The sequence below is a fragment of the Prionailurus viverrinus genome, chromosome B1, assembly GCF_022837055.1.
Source record: "Prionailurus viverrinus isolate Anna chromosome B1, UM_Priviv_1.0, whole genome shotgun sequence".
NCBI lineage: Eukaryota > Metazoa > Chordata > Mammalia > Carnivora > Felidae > Prionailurus > Prionailurus viverrinus.
Window position 1 is genome coordinate 172771128 of NC_062564.1, and position 17405 is coordinate 172788532.

The 17405-nt window shown below is 35.2% G+C and overlaps 1 protein-coding gene across 12 annotated transcripts in view; it reads right to left on the bottom strand.

The window, feature by feature from the left end:
* Positions 1 to 17405, bottom strand: part of N4BP2 (NEDD4 binding protein 2) — an 82596-nt gene that overhangs the window by 47785 nt on the left and 17406 nt on the right. For 9 of the 12 annotated variants that reach the window (XR_007151480.1, XM_047855313.1, XM_047855311.1 and 6 more), the window contains exons 3-6: positions 13696 to 13778; positions 11645 to 11987; positions 6643 to 7783; positions 5940 to 6064 (exon numbers count right to left, since the gene is read on the bottom strand). Coding sequence is in view for 11 of the 12 variants with exons in the window: in XM_047855313.1 (XP_047711269.1) it covers positions 5940 to 6064; positions 6643 to 7783; positions 11645 to 11873 (1495 nt within the window). In the remaining variant the exon portion in view is untranslated. Of the gene's footprint in view, positions 1 to 5939; positions 6065 to 6642; positions 7784 to 9162; positions 9427 to 11644; positions 11988 to 13695; positions 13779 to 17405 lie in introns of those variants that run through there. The other 3 variants (XM_047855314.1, XM_047855316.1, XM_047855315.1) reach the window with 3 other exon arrangements.

Below are 17405 nucleotides of genomic sequence, written 5' to 3' on the forward strand. Positions count from 1 at the left end.
CAGGGTTCAAACTCAAAAACCAGGAGAGCATGACCTGAGCTGAAGTCAGAAGCTTAACTGACTGAACCACCCAGGTGCCCCTATTTGGAAGTTTTAAGTTTCATGTACTCTCTTACAACTCAGTAATAAAAAGGCAAATAATCCAATTTAAAAATAACAAAAGACTAAGGAGCTAGAAAAAGAAGACAAACAAAACCTAAACCCAGCAAAAGGAAAGAAATAATAAAGATTAGAACAGAAATAAATGATATAGAAACTAAAAAGACAATGGAAGAAATCAATGAAACCAGAAGCTGATTCTTAGAAAAGATCAACAGAACTGACAAACCTCTAGCCAGACTTATTAAAAAGAGAGGACCCAAATAAACAAAATCACTAATGAAAGAGGAGATAAAACAACCAACACCACAGAAATACAAATAATGGTAACAGAATATTATGAGAACCTATATGCCAACAAACTGCACAACTTAGAGAAAATGAATAAATTCCTAGAAACGTATAACTACCAAAACTAAAGCAGGAAGAAATAGAAATTTTGAACACACCAACTACCACCAATGAAATTGAATCACTAATCAAAAAAACTCCCAAAAAACAAAAGTCCAGGACCAGATGGCTTCACAAGCAAATTCTACCAAACGTTTAAAGAAGAGTTAATACCTATTCTTCTCAAACTATTCCCAAAAAATAGCTGAAGGAAAACTTCCAAATTCATTCTATGAGGCCAGCATTACCCTGATACAAAACAAGATAAACAGCACAAAAAGACAGAGAGAGACAGAGAGAGAACACTACAGGCCATGAATATAAACGTAAAAATATAGATGTAAGAATCCTCAACAAAATATTAGCAAGCCAAATCCAACAATACATTTAAAAAATCATGCACCACGATCAAACAGAATCTATTCCTGGGTTGCCAGGGTGGTTCAATATTTGCAAAACAATCATGACATATCACATCAATAAGAGAAAGGATAAAAATCATAGGATCATTTCAACAGATGCAGAAAAAGCATTTGACAAAGTATGACATCCATTCCTGATAAAAATTCTCTACAAAGTAGGTCTAGAGGGAACACACCTCATCATAATAAAGGCCATATTTGAAAAACCCACAGCCAATATCATACTCAATGCTAAAAAATTGAGAGCTTTTGCCCTAAGATCAGTAACAAGACAAGGAGGTCAACTCTCATGACTTTTATTCAACATAGTGCTGGAAGTCCTAGACACAGTAATTAGTCAACATAAAGAAATAAAAGGCATCCACATTGATAAGGAAGAAGTAAAACTCTCACTATCTGCAGATGACATGAGATACTATATGTAGAAAATCCTGAAGACTTCACCAAAAAACTACTAGAACTGATCAATTAATTCAGTAAAATTGTAGGAAACAAAATCAGTGTACAGAAAGCGGATGCATTCCTACACACTGATAATGAAGCAGCAGAAAGTGAAATTAAGAAAACAGTCCTATTTACAATTGCACCAAAAACAATAAAATATCTAGGAATAAACTTAACCAAAGAGTTGTGAAAGACCTGTACTTTGAAAACTATAAAACTGATGAAAGAATTGAAGACAACACAAACAAATGGGAAGATATTCTATGCTTGTGGGTTGGAAGGAAAACATTGTTAAAATGTCCATACTACCCAAAGCAATCTACACATTTAATGCAATCCCTACCAAAATACTAACAGTATTTTTCACAGAACTAGAACAAAAAAGAAAAAAAAATACTAAAATTTGTATGGAACCACAAAAGACCTCGAACAGCCAAAGCAATCCTGAAAAATAAAACCGGAGGTATCACAATTCTAGATTTTAAGTTCTTTTACAAAGCAGTAGTAATTAAAATCACATGGTTCTAGCATAAAAAGAAACACATAGATCAAATGAACAGAATAGAAAACCCAGAAATAAACCTATAATTATATGGTCAATTAATATTCAACAAAGGAGGATGAATATGTCATGGGAAAAAAACAGTCTCTTCAACAAATGGTGTTGGAAAAACTGGACAGCTTCATGCAAAAGAATGAAACTGGGCCACTTTCTTTCACCATCCCCAAAAACAAACTCAAAATGGATTAAAGACCTAATTGTGAGACCTGAAACCATAAAAATCCTGAAGCAGAACATAGGCAATAATTTCTCTTTCATCCACTATAGCAACATTTTTCTAGTTATGTCTCCTGAAGCAAAATAAAAGAAAAAATAAACTACTGGGATTGCATCAAAATAAAAGGTGTCTGAACAGCAAAGGAAACAATCAACAAAACTAAAAGGCAACCTATTGAATGGGAAAAGATATTTGCAAATGATTTATCTGATAAAGGGCTAGTATCCAAAATATATAAAGAATTTATACAATTCAACACCCAAAACACAAATAATACAATTAAAAAATGGGCAGGAGATATGAATAGACATTTCTCCAAAGAAGACACACAGATGGGCAATGGACACATGAAATGATGTTCAACATCACTCATCATCAGGGAAATGCAAATCAAAACTACAATGAGGTATCACCTCACACCTGTCAGAATGACTAAAATCAAAAACACAAGAAACAACAAGTGTTGGCAAGGATGTGGAGAAAAAGGAACCCTCCTGCGTGGTTGGTGGGAATGCAAACTAGTACAGCCACTATGGAAAACAGTATGGAGGTTACTCAAAAAAACTAAAAACATAACTACCTTACAATCCGGTAATCACACTACTTACCCAAAAAATACAAAAACATTAATTCAAAGGGATACATGCACTCCTATGTTTACTGCAGCATTATTTATGATAGCCAAACTATGGAATATGGAAGCAGCCCAAGGGTCCATTGATAGATGAATGGATAAAGGTGACACACATACACATACACATACATACATACACACACACACACACACGCACGCACACACATATGAAAAATGTTATATATTATATATACATATATCATATACACACACACATAGCAGAATATTATTCAGCCATAAAAAATAATGAAATCTTGCCATTTTGCAACAACATGGATAGAGCTAGGGAGTAAAATGCTAAGTGAAATAATTCAGAGAAAGATAAACACCATGTGATCTCACTTATATATGGAATTTATAAAACAAAACAAACAAGGGAAAAAAATAAAAGGGAGAGAGATAAACCAAGGAACAGACTCCTCACTATACAGAAAAAAGTTACCAGAGGGGAGGTGGGTGGGAAGATGGGTGAAATAGATGATGGGGATTAAAGAGTACACTTATGATGAAAAAAATAATTTTTTTTAATTTTTTTAATGTTTATTTATTTTTGAGAGAGACAGAGTGCAAGTTGGGGAGGGGCAGAGAGAGACACACACAGAATCAGAAGCAGGCTCCAGGCTCTGAACTGTCAGCACAGAGCCCGACAGGGGACTTGAACTCCTAAACCACAAGATCATGACCTGAGCCCAAGTCAGACACTTAACCGACTGAGCCACCCAGGTGCCCCAATAAGAAAATAATTTTTTAAAAAAGAACACAAGATACTTAGGAAAAAAAGCATTTTTTTCAAGGAAAATTTTTCCCATTTAATTTTTAAGGGAAAAATTGTACCTGAATATAATTAATGTATTGAAAATCTTTTAATTACACCTTCAGGGGGAAAAAAAATTAAACAGACAACTTTCCAAAGAAGATAAACTAAAGCGCAAAAGGACACACCGAAGAATGCTCAACAGCCTCAACCACCAGGAAAATGCAATCAAAACCACAATGAGCTGGGGCGCCTGGGTGGCTCAGTCGGTTGGGAGTCCGACTTTGGCTCAGGTCATGATCTCGCAGTCCGTGAGTTCGAGCCCTGCGTCGGGCTCTGTGCTGACAACTCAGATTCTGGAGCCTGTTTCAGATTCTGCGTCTCCCTCTCTCTGACCCTCCCCCATTCATGCTCTGTCTCTCTCTGTCTCAAAAATAAATAAATGTAAAAAAAATAAAAAATAAATAAAAAACCACAATGAGCTACCACTTCACATCCACCAGGATAGTTATAATCAAAAAGACAGACAATAACAACTATTGGTGCCACTATGGAGAAGTTGGGACCCTCATAAACCCCTAGCAGGATTGTAAAATGGTGCAGTTGCCTTGGAAAACCAGTTGGCAATTCCTAAATAGGTTAGACATAGACATACATGTTCATAGCAATATTATGCATAATAGGCAAAAGTGGAAACAATTCAAATGTTCACCAACTGATGAATGAATAAATAAAATGTGACATATCAGTAAACTGGAGTATTATTCAGCCATATAAAGGAATGAATTACTGACACATGCTACAACATGAACCTTGAAAATGTTATGCTAAGTGAAAAGAAGGCTTTCTTTCACAAAAGACCACATATTATAGGATTCTGTTTATTTATTTATTAGAATTTGATATCTTTAATCTCTTATTTTTTTGTATTTTTTTAATATAATTTATTGTCAAATTGGCTTATATGATTCCATTAAATGAAATGCCCAGAATAGGCAAACCTAGAGACAGAAAGTAAATTAGTGGTTGCCTAGGGCTGGGAGAGATTGGGGAGAAATGAGGAGTGACTATTAATGGGTGTAGGATATTTTGGGGGTGATAAAAATGTTCTAAAAGTGTAGTGATGGTTGTAGAACTCTGAATATGCTTAAAACCATGTGATTACTATCCCAATAAAGCTATTTAACATAGAGTTCTGCCTACTGAGGCTCGGTGGGTCAGTCAGTGAAGCGTCCGACTTCAACTCAGATCATGATCTCGCAGTTCATGACTTCTGTGCTGACAGCTCAGAGCTGGGAGACTGCTTCAGATTCTGTGTCTCCCTCTCTCTGCCCCTTGCCTGCTCTCTCTCTCAAAAGTAAATAAACATTAAGAAAATTTTTTAATAAATAAGAGAGTTCTGCCTATTAATTTAATATTATTATTGCTAGGACTATTACAGTAGTAAGGGCATGTTCAACTGCTGCTCAGCCCTTCTTTCTCATTTAACCTTAACAACAATCATGAAGGTTAAGTATTATTAAGCCCTTTTACAGCTGAAGACAATAGGCCTTGGAGAGTGTAGATAACCTGTAAAACATCACATAGCTAGCAACTGCCATATCCAAGACTAGTCACCACATCATATTGTTTTCTTTATTTTTTGTTGTGTTAGTATTTTCACATTCCTGAGTTCTCACTTTAATATTCAGTTCATGAAAAAAACACAGAAAAATTTAATGTCTTCAGATGGCAAATTCAAGAATCACTTATACAGTGCACTTATCATAAAGGTGAAAATATTGTCGATGTGTATTACAAATTCTTCATATGAAATTCAAACTGTTCATAACATAAAATATAACATTTCATGATAAAACTGTCTCCAGTGAACAGACAGTTGCACTAATAAAAATAGTAAGGTTTTATCTCTGACCTCTCTACAAATTCAGTTTGAGGAGAGCCACTTTTACTCTCACACTGCCTCCCTTAACAAGTGAATCAATCTAGGAAAAAGTAGCAGTTAACAACACCAATCCCATTTCAGGAAACAGGAACCAGAGCATAGGAGATAACTGGAACCATCTTGAGCTCTTCTGAGACCCATATAGAAAATCTGGTACACTTGTGACAAGATTCCCATTCATTAAATAAAACTTAAACATGTCATGCAACGTTCTAAGCATTTTACAAAAATTAACTCCTTTAATCCTCATAACAACTCTGTGAGATACAATGACCTCCTTCACTTCTTACTATGTAACATAACAATTATTATAATTTTACATATTATATATAGTTGAATAATTCACTTTATTTTTTAAGTTTAATTAAAAACTTTAAAGGGAATCATAACTTCCTAAAAATTATATATCTGTCAAAATACAAATACTTTATATTGCTCTTAATATTACCCAGAATCTAATGTCTATTCTTACCACGATTCTGGTTCCATTCATGTGCTTCTCCTAAGTACTTTACATCAAACTGGTACTGTCCATTTATGTAAAAATAATCATCAGTACTAAGAATGATTCCACTAGGATTATCCTCTTGCAAAGTCCTGTGAATGATAAATGGAATTGTTTTCATTAATTTTTCTTCTAAATTCTCTCTCCTAGTTTTCACAAGGTCATAATCCAAATAAAGAACTCAAGTATGGTTATTTAAAAGTGAGAATATAATAATATTCAAACAAATCACATTGGAAATGCTCTAAGCAGAAGATTGACTCCCAAGAAAACTGACCTAAAACAAACCTATTTTGTTCCTTGAATTCAAAACCAATTATGGCTTTTTAACTCTATAATCAAAGTTGAACTTATTTTTCTCCTACTCAAATTAGTTCTCTTCCACATAAAGCTATTTCTACTGATTTCAAAAGCTCACAATCTTGAAATCATCTTTAAATTTTTCTTCTATTCTGTCTCCCAAAATGACATGCTAAGATAAAATAAAAAACTCCTGGAGAAAAGAGTGCTGCTATCAGCCACAAAGTAAGAAAAAATTAGTGAAAAGATTTCAGTGGTTACTAAACATATCTATTAAGCAAAAGCATTTCACATATTCATATTCTCTATCTGTTATAAATGCTCAGGTTCATGCATCATATTTTTTTAAAAACTCAATTAAACCTCATACCTTGCCAAAAAAGATTTTCCTGATCCTGGAAGCCCTCTGAGAAGAACAAGAACTAGTCCAACATAAGATGATGTCTTCTTTCTTACAACCTGAGAAACTGGGGTTTCTTGTACTTGATAAGCACTTGCTCCCTCTTTATTTCTCCATACCTTTGTCGGGGAAGTGTGAGAAATAACCGGAGGGGGAAAAGAGTAGTTGACAGGTCTCCAGTGTGTAGCGGTGGTTACGACAGGAGCTACAAAGCCATGATTTCCTTGAAAGAGGTCAAAAGCAGGAATCATTGGATTCCACATTGGTGGAGGTGGAGGAGGAGGCAGCAGTAGAGGGAGAGGGGTAAGTACTGGGCAGTAATTCACATCTTTCCCCTTTGACGGCAGTTCAGTATGTTTGTGCAGTTTGAAATTGAACTCTTCAGAAGGTACGAACATATCAGGGACAGAAGCAGATTTCTGATCCCCACCTGTACCTAGTAAATCAAGCCCCAGATTTTGCACAGTAAGGCTTAAAGCCTGAGGTTCACTGTCATCCAAATCTACAGGGGCTTGAGAGAACGGAGTCTCAACATACTCAGTTTCTAAAAGCTCTTTAGGTCTTTGACCACGATTGCTACCACCCACCATACTGTCACTTGCTACATTTAAAGAACCACTGAGAAGAGAATCTTCCAATGCCAATGTGTCATCCTTTATACAACTTTTGGACTCATCTGAAACAGAATGTGAAGTTACGGTGTTTGAACTTAATGCAGAGGCAGAATTCTCTACATTTTCACCGTTCAAATCCACATTTTCTGTAGAAAGAATGGGAGTCATGCTACTTGCATCTGAATTTACAAATGCACTCGGGTCACTAAAACTGTTAACACTTTGCAAAGGCAAAAATGAGTATACTTGGTCATCAGAAGAGTTCAATTTCTCAAAAGCATTCTGTATTAAGGAATCCAAGTCTTCGGTTAGCTGCATGTCCAAAAATGAATCCATTTTTGAATCTTCACTCTCTTCTTCAGGAGGATACTTTTCCATTATTTCACGTCCCACAGCACTTACTTGGCTCTCAGAAGCAATGAAGCTTTTTGAAGATGATTCTTCTACCTTGGCATCAGAGGCAGATAATTCTAATAGACAATCCATTGCATTTTCAACTGTACAACAAGGACAACAATATAAATGTGTATTGAAAATAGTAAAATACAATTTGATTAAAATCCATGTAAAATTATACTTTTTGCACTGAATGGAATATAGAAATTTATAAATATTCAAGTAATTTTTTTATTTAATATTTTACTAGTATACCAGTCTGTATTAGTGAAAGGTTTGAATGATGGAGTCATACAATGTTGTTACTTTCAGACAAGCTGTAATAAACGAGGCTAATAAATTACCATCAAGTAGAAGGTCTCTGATAAATGTGAATTAACAAAATATTTATAAATTGTATCTAAAGATATCTATAATCATATACATTACAGTTATTTATAAAGACCCTAAAACCAGTTAATTTATTCAATACTGAGCAACTGCATGTCCTTTTAAGTACAAAGTATTTTCAGTACTCTCCTGTAAATCTGATTTGTTTATATGGTTAATGCTATAAATTTCACGTAATACAAAAAATAAGTATCAGCATATACTATATATCAGATATACATTGTACAAAGATAAATAAGACATAGTTTTTACTACACTTAAGAGATTTTTGCAATCTAATGGAGGCAATTAAAGATAATCAAATTAGACAATAATATTATTATATAGATTAAATAAGGCACATTTTTAGTAATACACAAATGCCATAACAGCCTTATAAGAGCGTAAGGAAAGATTTCACGTAAGGTAATATGTGAACTGGGACTTGAAGATTAAAAAGAAACTTGTCAGACACAGGAAGGGAAGGCAAAGCTGGTCTTGAAAACACAAAGTATGTTTAAGGTATTAAGAGAAGTTAGTTGGAGTATGGGTACACAGTACTATGGTGGATAAAAGGAGACAAAACTGGAAAAGATCAAGTGAAATTGGGAAGAGTCTTGTATGTCAAGGTAAGAAATATCAATTTTATTTTCTAAAGAAACTATCTGTCACCACATTTGAACTAGGAGCTTTACATATATCACCGATACGAACCCTCAAATAATACTATGAGGGTTAGTATATCTAGCAAATAGATGAAGAAAATAAAGTTCAAAAAGTATATTAACTTGGCCCAAATCACACAGATACTAAGTGACAGAGCCAGGCCTGGTATGTCTGACTCCAATGCTGAGCTCTTTCCCTTATAACACAAATACAGAGCCATTAGAATTGTTAAGCATTTGAAATTTGTGGAGTTTTGCTTATTTTTGTGCTTTGTCTTAAGGAAATATGAAAATGAAGCACAGCACAGTAGGTAACAGCTCTGGTCTGGAGTCAGAAAACCAACATTTAAATTCCTACTTGTTGGCTATGACCCTCGAACAAGTTACTTAACTTGCGTAAGCCTTGATTTTCTCATTTGCAATATGGGGATAATAAAAGTACCTACCTCATAGGGTTGTTGTGAGGATTAAATGAGATAATCCGTGAAAAAGTGCTGTGCATAAGGACTGGCACCTAGTAAGCACCCAATTAATGTTCCCTTAAGAAGAAAAACAAAGAGGGATTGGAGGGGCAAGCCCGGCAGAGAGACCAGTTAGGAGATTATAGCAATAGTACAAAGGTTAGAAGCCCTAAACATGAAGAAAAAAAAAAAAAAAAAGAAAAGGAAAAGGAAAAAAAAAGAAAAAGAAAGCAAACACAAAAGGTATTTCTATGAAGAAAATGTACATGATAGAAAAACCACAAGATCAACCCAAAAAATTAATGTGTATATAATAAAAACACCGTATTATGTAAAAGTAAGTAAAAGATCAGGATATTTATATCACGCATGAGATACACAGGGTGCTGGAAAAATTAAAACAATGGTATAAAATAATAAAATAATAAAAACACATAAAAATTCACACAAGAATATAATAATTAATAAGCCATATGCAAAAATGTTCAATAATCCTGTTTATTTAAAGAAAAAACAAATTAAGACAAAGCAAAATTTTATTCCTATTAAAATCATGAAGTCATACTACACAGTGCTGAAACAGCTGTGGTGAAACCACGGTACTTATACAGTCCTGGAGGGATGGCAACTGGGCACACCTCTTGTAGGCAAATTCAGCAGCACGTTTCCAAGGGCTGAAAACTGTTCTTACCTTGTGACATGAGGAAATAAAACGTTGGGACTAAGAAAAAAAGCCAAAAGAAGGGAAAGGAGATTTGTACCAAGATGTCCTGTGCTGTATTAATTATTCATGAAAAACTTAGTTACAATTAAATAAACTAGAGCACAACATTTCAGTGGAATATTTGAAGCTATTAAAAATAAGTATAAAGATCATAGCAACACTGAAAAAATGCTTGTTACGCTTAAAAAGCAAAATACACAATTTCATCAATGTTATCATTTCAAAATGCTCAAAATATCAGTTTTTATGAACAAGATGTAGAGAAGATCCTTGAAAAGAGAAACATTTTATGTTAGGATGTAAGGGCAATATATTTTTCTTGTAATTCCTCATTGCTTATGTTAGTGTATGTGAAACAAATAAATTTTAAACACATCAACATTAAGAAATAAATGTTGAAGTCACACATAAAACTCTATACACTGTCATTTCTGAGCATTGTGCAGACTGCTGAAAACTGTTTTTCTGCATACATAACAGAATACTTAAGCTCACATCACAGACTGCATAAAGAATAAAAGTGAAGTTTATCATGCATTACCAAAACTTCCCCAATCCAGAATAATTTTATCTTATATTAATCATAGCTAATAGCAATACTGAGCATCAACATTTGAAGTACTAAAGTATTAAAGCAATATTTAATTTACTCAGTCAACTTTGATAGTTTCCTGTCTGTCAACATACTTCTAAACAATTTATTACAAGTTATTAATAATATTATACTGAAGACTTGACCAAACAAACAAACAAACCTCGGTTCTCACCGGAAGTCCTATGAGGTACATACTTTTATTTTTCTCATTAACAAATAAGAAAACAGAGCCAGAGAGGTAGTGGCAGAGCTGGAAACCTAACCCAGATTTCCTGATTCCAAAGCCAATATTGTGAAGTACTACTCTATTAGCATCAACTCTTAATAAGCTCTCATTCCCACAATTACAATCCTTTCCCTCAGAACACCTGGATGGCTCAGTTGGTTGTGTCTGACTCTTGATTTCAGCTCAGGTCATGATCCCAGGGTTGTGGGATCGAGCCCTACATCGGGCTCCCCTGCTTAAGATTCTCTCTCTCTTTCTCTCCCTCCCTCTCCCCCTCATCTCCTCCCTCCTCTCCCTAAAAAAATAAAAATATCTTTTCACTCAATAAATATTTACTGAGGTCCTAATATGAGTCATTAGCTATTTTAGGGGCTGGGGATACAGCAATAAAAATATTTTATGAGATCTGTCTTTATGGAGCTTACATCCTAAGACAGTGGTTTTCAGCTGGGGATGATTCTGCTCCCCAAGGGAAATATGACAATAGGTGGAGCCATTTTTAATTTGTCAAAAGGGCTGCTGAAGGTTGCTACTGGCATCTACAAAATACAGGCCAGGGATACTGCTAAACATCCTACTATGCACAGGAAAGCCACTCACAACAAAGAATTATCCAGTCCAAAATGTTGGTAGTTCCAACCTGTTCTAGAGGGAAGATAAAAAGAAATAAAACATAGAATATGGTATCTATACATACATCTTATATGTAGAACTATACATATCTTTAAAGCAGAAAAAACTATGCTTTCTTCTTCCTCATATCCTTCACAATACCAAACTTAATAACTTGCCCATAGCAGATGCTCAATAAATTAACCAAAGAGAAAGAAGGCAATCATTTTTCTATATTACTGCTGGTCATGGCATAGTACATGAAGTCTTCTTACATGATGCAAAGGATTCAAACTAAACTTTTTCTCACCTTTGAAATCACATTCAGAAAGCATCAAATACACTACATCGGGATCCAGATCAGAAAACATCTCTGAGATACTGGTGAAGAGTTCTTCCTGATCAACTTTTGTCTCACACATGGAAGGAAGAGTAGTGGTTGGCTCCTCATGACTAGCAACACTGGATACAACAACTTCCTTAGAGCTTGCGGTCTTCCGAAAAGGATTTCCCCCAAGATTTTTCCTTCTCCTTGGCATTCTGACTTCCAAAACTAAAATGTTTCCCTTTTCTTATTTAAGATGTTTGATATTTAAGTCATACCTCAAAGAAAACACGGTTAAATATCTTGCACAATCCAGCAGTAATAGGACCTAAAATAGAAAGTAAGTAAAGACACTCAGACTATATAGTTATATTTCCATTTCTAAAATTGGAATGGTATCTTTATTTGACTCTAAGAAAGTACCATCAACTCTGGCAGCAAAGCCAAAAAGCAGTCAAACAACTTTTCTCTCCAAAATATTCAAGTTTTGCCAGGATTGAACATGTTAAAAATTTAAGATATTAACAAATATAATGTATCTTCACAACAGCAAGTATACTGTTTTAATTAGCATTTCATTTCAAAAAACAAAAAACAATATTCATAATGACAATGTCTACTGAACATCTACATTTGGATGTCTAATAGGCATCATCAACTTAACATGTCCAAAACTGAGCTCCTGATCACCTACTTCACACCTGCTCTTCTCAGTCTTTCCCATCTTAATTAATGCAACTCTATCCTTCCAATTGCTTGGGTCAAAAATCTTGTATTCCTAACTCTTCTCATCCCACATCCAAACTGTAAGCCAATTTTGTCAATACTACCCTCAAAATGCATCAAGAATATGACCTTTCCTCACTATCTCACTACTACCACAGCCTGTTGCCTAGATTACTTACAAAAGTCTCCAAACCAATCTCCTTGCTTCCATCCTTGCCCCTTCACAGTCTATTTATATTTAGCACAGCAATCAGAGTGACTCAGTTAAACCAGAAGTCAGATCATACATCTCTTCTGCTTAACTATTTACTGGCTTCCCATCTCATTCAGGGTAAAAGCCAGAACTCTTAAAATAGCCTATAACCCAGACACTGGTTACTTCAGTGCTGTCATCCCTAGACCTTGCTCAGTGCCACTCCAGCCACACTTCACCTCCTTGTTCTTTAACCACACCAGCCATGCTCTTCCCGGGAACCTTTAGATTTGGTTCCCTCTACCTAAACTACTACTCTCTCAAGTATCTATCACATTTATTTCCTCACCACCTTCCTATCATTACTCAAATGTTACCTACTCAGGAAGTCAGTCCCAACAACACTTATCCTTTCCTAACTTGAATTTCCTCATAAGACTTAATCATCTTCTAACACAGTACATATTTCATTTCGGGTTTTTTTGTTTTCTTTTTTTATATTTACTACCCATACTTAAGTAAAGTGTAAGCTCCACAAGGGCAGGGACTCATTGATCTGAAGAACCCCAGACAGTCTACTTGCTCTCTTCACCTGGATGTATCTAATAACCATTTCAAATTTAACATATGCAAAACTAAATGATATTTTCCCCCAAATCTGCTCTAACCATTTGGTCTAGCTACTTTCATCATTTACTCGTATTCTGGTGTCCTAAATGTTCTTTCTGCTTCCAACTCGTGTCTCCTACAGTCTATTTTCAACACACCAGCCAGAATGATGTTCATACAGCAACATAAAACATACATACATACATACATACAAACAACACATAACAAGTCAGAATCAGGGCCTGCTCTAAATCTTCAAGTGGTTCACCATGCCACTCAGTAAAACCTAAGTTCTTACAGTGGCTCACCTCCCTGCTGGCCTTTGATATATTCTTCCCCAAAATATTTGCATTGGTAATCTCACTCCTCCAAACCTTTATTCAAGTGTCAGTTAATGATTTCTTCTTTGATTACCCAATTTAAAATCATCTCCCCCAATCCCTCTGCCCCAATCAATCTCCCTTCCCTGACTTCCCATTGCCCATAATACCCATACTATAAAATTTACCTTTTAATTAAACTTATTGTGTCATAGTTCTCTCCATCTTCCAGAACGGCACTGTCAATATGGCAGCCACCAGCCACATGTGCCTATTTAAATTTAAATTAATTAAAATTAAATAAAATTACACCTTTATATATTAATAGCACATAAAGTAGAATTCAGAGAGGGAAAAAATTACCAGGGACAGAGAAGGGCCTTATATAATCATAAAGGATCAGACCACCAAGGCAACCCTAAATGTATATGCACCAAACAACAGAGTCACTAAATAAGTGAAACAGAAACTGACAATTGAAATGAGACATGGACAAATCCACAATTACAGAAACTTCAAAAGCCCTCTCTCAACAATTGGTAGAATAACTAGACAGAAGATCATCTAGGATAGAGAACACCAAGGATACAGAACACAATTAACACTATCAATTAAGGATAATCAACATTTATAGAACACTCCATCCAACAGCAGAATACATTATTTTCAAATGCCCACTGAATATGTACCAAGATAGATCATAGCCTAGATTTTAAAACAAACCCCAACAAATTTAAGAGAATTGAAATCACACAACGGAATCAAGCTAGAAATCAATTAACAGAAAGATAACCAATACATCTCCAAACACTTGGAACCTAAGCAATATACTAAATAATCCATGGGCCACAGAGAAAGTCTCAAGAAAACTTTTTAAATACACTGAAATGAATGAAAATGAAAATATACCATATCAAAATTTGTAGGACACAGCTAAAGCAGCAATGATGGACATTTATAGCAAATTTACAACCAAATGCATACAACATTACAAAAGAGGAAAAGTCTCAAATCGATCAATAACCTAAGCCCCCATCACAAATACCTAGAAAAAGAGCAAAACAAACCCAAACCCAAACCCAGCAGAAGGAAAGGAATAATAAAAATAAGAGCAAAAATTAATGAAACTGAAAACAGAAAAGCAAAAGAGAAAAATAAGTGAAACAAACTGATAGTTTTTTTTAATTTATTTACTTATTTTAAGAGTGCACACACACACACACACACACACACACACACACACACTCACACGGGGGGAGGGGCAGAGAGAGAGAGAGAAAGAGGAAGAGAGAGAGAGAGAGAGAATCTTAAGCCGGTTCTGCACTGTCAGCGCAGAACCTGAAATGGGGGCTCAAACTCAAAAACCATGAGATCATGACCTGAGTCAAAACCAAGAATCAGACATTTAACAACTGAGCCACCCAGGTACCCCACAAATTGATAGTTCTTTAAAAAGATCTTTAAAAAATGATAAATCTCTAGCATGAGCAACAAAGAAGAAAAGAGAGAAGACACAAATTACCAATGTCAGGAATGTAAAAAGGGTATCACTACAGAACCCTGTATGTTGAAAGCTTTATATAAAACACTGATGAAAGAAATCAAAGATCTAAATAAATGGAAAGACATAGCATGTTCATGGACTAGAAGACTGAACATAGTAAAGATGTCAATTCTCCCCAAATTGAGACAGAATTCCTACCAAAACCCCAGCAAGATTTTTTGTGGATAAGGACAAGATTATTCTACAATTAAATGGGAAAGACAAAGGAACTAGAATAGCTAAAACAATTCTGAAAGAGAAGAATCAATCAACTGAACTTCAAGATTTGTTTTATCACTACACTAATCAAGCCTGTATGGTATCAGTGGAGGGACGGACAGACATGTAGATATGAAAACAGAATATAGAGCTGGAAACAGAAGAGAGAACCCAGAAATACACCAACATAAATATGCCCAACTAACTTTTGACGAAAGTACAAATGACAATTTAATGGAGAAAAGACAGTCTGTTCCAACAAATGAAACTGCAGCCAGTGGACATCCACAGATTAAAAAAAATAAACTTTGACCTAAGTCTCATACTTCACAGAAAAATTAACTCAAAATGGATCAAGAACTGAAATCCATAAAACTATAAACATTTTAGGAAAAAAAACAAAACAAAACAAAACAAAACAAAACAAAACAGGAGAAAATCTCCATGACCTAGAGCTAAACAGAAACACCAAAAGCATGACCCATAGGAAAAACTGGTAAACTGTACTTCATCAAAATTAAAAAGTTTTGCTCCATGAAAGACCGTGTTAAGAAGATGAAAAGACAAGCTACAGATTGGAGAAAATATTTGCATACCATGTAACCAACAAAAGATTAACATCTGAAATATATAAAGAACTTATCAAACTCCACAGTAAAAAACAATTCAACTAGAAAATGGGCAAAAAGCGTAACACCAAAAGGAGGTACAAATGGCAAATAGGCACATAAAAGATGTTCAACACCTTGAGGCATTAGGTAAATACAAATTAAAACTACATACAATGAGATATTACTTACACATCTATCAAACTGGCTAACATAAAAACTAATGACAACACCACATGCTGGCAAGGATACAGAGAAACTGGATGGCCCATACGCTCTGATGGGAATGTAAAATAGTACAGCCAAAGTGGAAAATGGTTTGGTAGTTTCTTTAAAAACTAAACACGTGGGGGGCGCCTGGGTGGCTCGGTTGGTTGAGCGTCTGACTTCGGCTCAGGTCATGATCTCGCGGTCCGTGAGTTCAAGCCCCACGTCGGGCTCTGTGCTGACAGCTTAGAGCCTGGAGCCTGCTTCTGATTCTGTGTCTCCCTCTCTGTGACCCTTCCCCATTCATGCTCTGTCTCTCTCTGTCTCAAAAATAAACATTAAAAAAAAAAAAATTTTTAAAAAACTAAACATGTGGGGCACCTGGGTGGCTCAGTTAGTCATGCCACCAACTCTTGATTTCGGTTTAGGTCATGATCTCTCAGTTTGTGAGATGGAGCCCCATGTTGGGCTCCGCACTGACAGCACGGAGCCTGCTTGGGATTCTCTCTCTCCTCCTCCCTGTTCTTCCCCTGCTTGTGCATGTATGTGTGCACAACACCATACAACAATTCAGCAATTGCATTCCTGGGCATTTATCTAAGAGAAATGAAAAATTATGTTCACCCAAAATCCTGTACACAATGTTTATAGCAGCTCTATTCATTAAACCAAAAACTAGAAAACAATTCAGATGTCCTTCATCTGAAGGTACTTCCATTCCATGAAATACTAGTCAGCAATAAAAAGGAACATACTAATGATATACAAAACAACCTAGATGAAATTCCAGACAGTTGTGCTGAGTGGAAAAAAGCCAATCCCCAAAGGCTATATATTGAATAATCTCATTAATGTAACATTTTTGAAATGACAAAATTACAGAAATAGATTAATGATTGCCAAAGGTTAAGGAAGGGATGGGAGGAAGGGGCAAGTGGGTGTGGCTATAAATGGGTAAATTGAGAGATTCTTATAGTGATGGAAATATTCTGTACTAATGACAATATCCCGGTTGTGATACCATAGTAAAGTTGTGCAAAGATGTTTCATTGGGGGTAAAAGCACAGGAGACTTCTCTATATTATCTATTAGAACTTCATGTGAATCTACAATCTCAAAATAAAAAGTTTAATTTTGAAAAAAATGTTAAATTAAAAATTAATTTCCTCATACGAGTCACATTTCAAATGTCCAATTACTACATGTGGTTAATGACTATCATACTGGACAGCAGAAATAGTAAACTTTCCTATCAGTGTAGAAAGTTCTATTGGACAACACTGTTCAGGAATATAAGTTTCATGGAGCAAGTGAATATCCC